At 46.8% G+C, this 2,500-nt stretch overlaps 1 protein-coding gene across 10 annotated transcripts in view; it reads right to left on the bottom strand.

Moving 5' to 3' along the window:
• The window catches only part of LOC143299687 (B-cell lymphoma 3 protein homolog), a 43,041-nt gene that overhangs the window by 29,324 nt on the left and 11,217 nt on the right, over positions 1–2,500 (bottom strand). For 7 of the 10 annotated variants that reach the window (XM_076613041.1, XM_076613034.1, XM_076613037.1 and 4 more), the window contains exon 2: positions 1,695–2,394. The exons of 1 other annotated variant lie outside the window; for it this stretch is intronic. In XM_076613041.1, coding sequence (XP_076469156.1) covers positions 1,695–1,739 — 45 coding nt within the window. In that variant the 5' untranslated portion in view covers positions 1,740–2,394. The remainder of the gene's footprint in view (positions 1–1,694; positions 2,395–2,500) is intronic. 2 more of the 10 variants (XM_076613035.1, XM_076613036.1) reach the window with 2 other exon arrangements.

The raw sequence follows: 2,500 nt of genomic DNA, 5'->3' as shown, positions 1-2,500 counted from the left end.
TCTCTCTCTCTCTCTCTCTCTTTCACCAACCACTTCACAGAACAGACATAAACACACACACACACACACACACACACACACACACACACACAGAGAGGGAGGAGAGAGAGAGTGGGGGTGATGACTTTGTTTTAACTGTGCTATGGCGACTGGAAAAAAACTGTTGGAACAATCAACGTCTTTCTGTCTCTGATCATTGTCATGTTGCACTACACGTGCATGCGCAGTATCCGTTTAAGGTGTACGCTTGTGTAATTGCTTCCTTGAGCAGTTCTCTCTCTCTCTCTCTCTCTCTCTCTCTCTGTGTCTCTGCCTCTGTCTCTCTTTTTCTTCTTCTTCTTTCCTAACTTCTTTCCGTCACACGATCAACATCGACTTGCCGATGATTCTGTCGTTGTTGATGCATGCTCGGCATTTTCGTGTCTCCATTACCCACCGAACACTGGCATGGAGTACAGGATCTTTAATGTGTGTATTTGATCTTCTGTGTGCATAAACATACGAAGGGGGTTCAGGCACTAGCAGATCTGCACATATGTTGACTTGGGAGATCGGAAAAAATCTCCACCCTTTACCCACCAAGCGCTGTTACCGAAACCGGGACCCTCAGATTGAAAGTCCAACGCTTTGCCACTCGGCTGTTGCGCCCGTCTCTCTCTGGAGTCACCGTGTCAGTATCGGTCAGGAGTGGGACTTGTGATCCAGTGTTCACCAGTGATCAGGGTTCCAGGCCCCGTTTCGGCATGGTGTTGTGTCCTTCGGGAAAGGCACTTGACTCCGATTTTCCTCACTCCACCCAGGTGTGAACGGGTACCTGACTTCGGATGGGGAAGGTTAACCATTTAATCTTTATATATACAGGAGTTTACAGTTGGAACAACAGCAAAGTGAGAGCTCTATGATCAATGGTTTCTCCATTACAATGGGAAATCATTTACAGCTTAGTCTTTTGTGAAGGACTATGACTCTCACATTATGAGGCAAGGTTGCACTGGCTCTTAGTGCTGAAGCTTGGGGGCTAGTTGGTCTTTGGGGACCATCCCCACGCCGACTGTCCTAAAGCCCTCTTGGCCCAGAGAGTGGGGATGTAACTAGGGCAACACCTCTCCACTATAATCAGATTCTAGCCCAGATGGTCGGGACAGCAGTTACCTCCTCTGCCGTTCTGGTGGACACGACTGACTATCGTACATACAGGAGTGAAATCAAAGTACCGTTATTTTCTCCAGCTTTCAGTGTGGGGGTATGGTCAATTTGCACACAGAACCCGTATCTTTCTCTCGCCCTCTCTCTCCCCTCTCGTTCTCTCCCTCCTTACCATCCGTCTGTCTTGTCTGTTTCTCTCTCTCTTGTTCTCTCATACACATTAAGATGCTGTACTTCATTGCAGCGTTTATGTAATGTGTGTACTTATTATGATTGGCTATATATTTTCATTTTGTTTGTTATTACTTATATTGTCACTTACCCCTTCATAAGGGGCCTAGACCTATTAATGAATAAATAATCTGAATCTGAATCTCTCATACACACTCACACAGACACATGCACGCACAAGCATGCACACACATGAACACCCCACCCCCTACACAACACAACACTTATCCACCCCCACGCCCGCACATAACACCCACACAAGCCCCACCTACCACCCCCTGCTCCCACCAAACACACACACACACCCGAAACCTTACCTGTTCAGAATCGACGTCCACAGTAACAGCGCGAGTACTCAACATGATGATGATGCTGCTGCTCTTGCTGTCTCTTCCTCTCTCTCTCTCTCTCTCTCTCTCCGACCCCCGCCACTCTCACAACACGTCAATCAATAATGCACACTGGACACTGACAACTTGTGACAATCAGTCTGCAATCCACTTTTTTCCACTGACCGCTTCGTTTGTTTCTGTGGACACTCAACGCAGGCTATCTGCATGATTAGTTTTGGCTTTCCGTGTCGCGTCCACTTCTGTTGAAGACAGGTTAAAGTGTTCCACACACTCGTCTTCTTTAGCGCGCAGTTGGACTCGCTTCACTGTGTCGTCACGTTAACACCACTTCTTCCATCTCTTTTAACCCCTTCACTGCTGCTGACGAGTATGTTCATCAGTGAAGGGATGTCACCTCATTGTGACCAAATTTAACTTACAGGTCAGGATGTCAGTCATTTGTCTTTATCTGGACTTTTTTCCTCTCAGGAGTGTACACCTTTGTTCAGTCAAATCACACACACACCACCTAAAAAGAACACACACAAAAAGTAGTTTTTCGTGCACTTCAGAGTCACGTCTGCCTGATTTCACTTCACCAAGCTTTAGCTGTCAAGGGGTTTAGTTTGGCCTTCCGTCCATCTTCCATGTTTTGAGAGAAAAAGCTTTTCAACACTCGTCTTCTCTGCACACAAAATCCACATCAGCAAGACGAGACAAGACAAAACGAGACGAGACGAGACAAGACAAAGACGAGACAAGACAAGACAAGACGAGACGAGACAAGACAC

The sequence above is a fragment of the Babylonia areolata genome, chromosome 25, assembly GCF_041734735.1.
Source record: "Babylonia areolata isolate BAREFJ2019XMU chromosome 25, ASM4173473v1, whole genome shotgun sequence".
Classification (NCBI taxonomy): Eukaryota; Metazoa; Mollusca; class Gastropoda; order Neogastropoda; family Buccinidae; genus Babylonia; species Babylonia areolata.
This window is presented reverse-complemented; position numbering and strand designations above follow the sequence as displayed.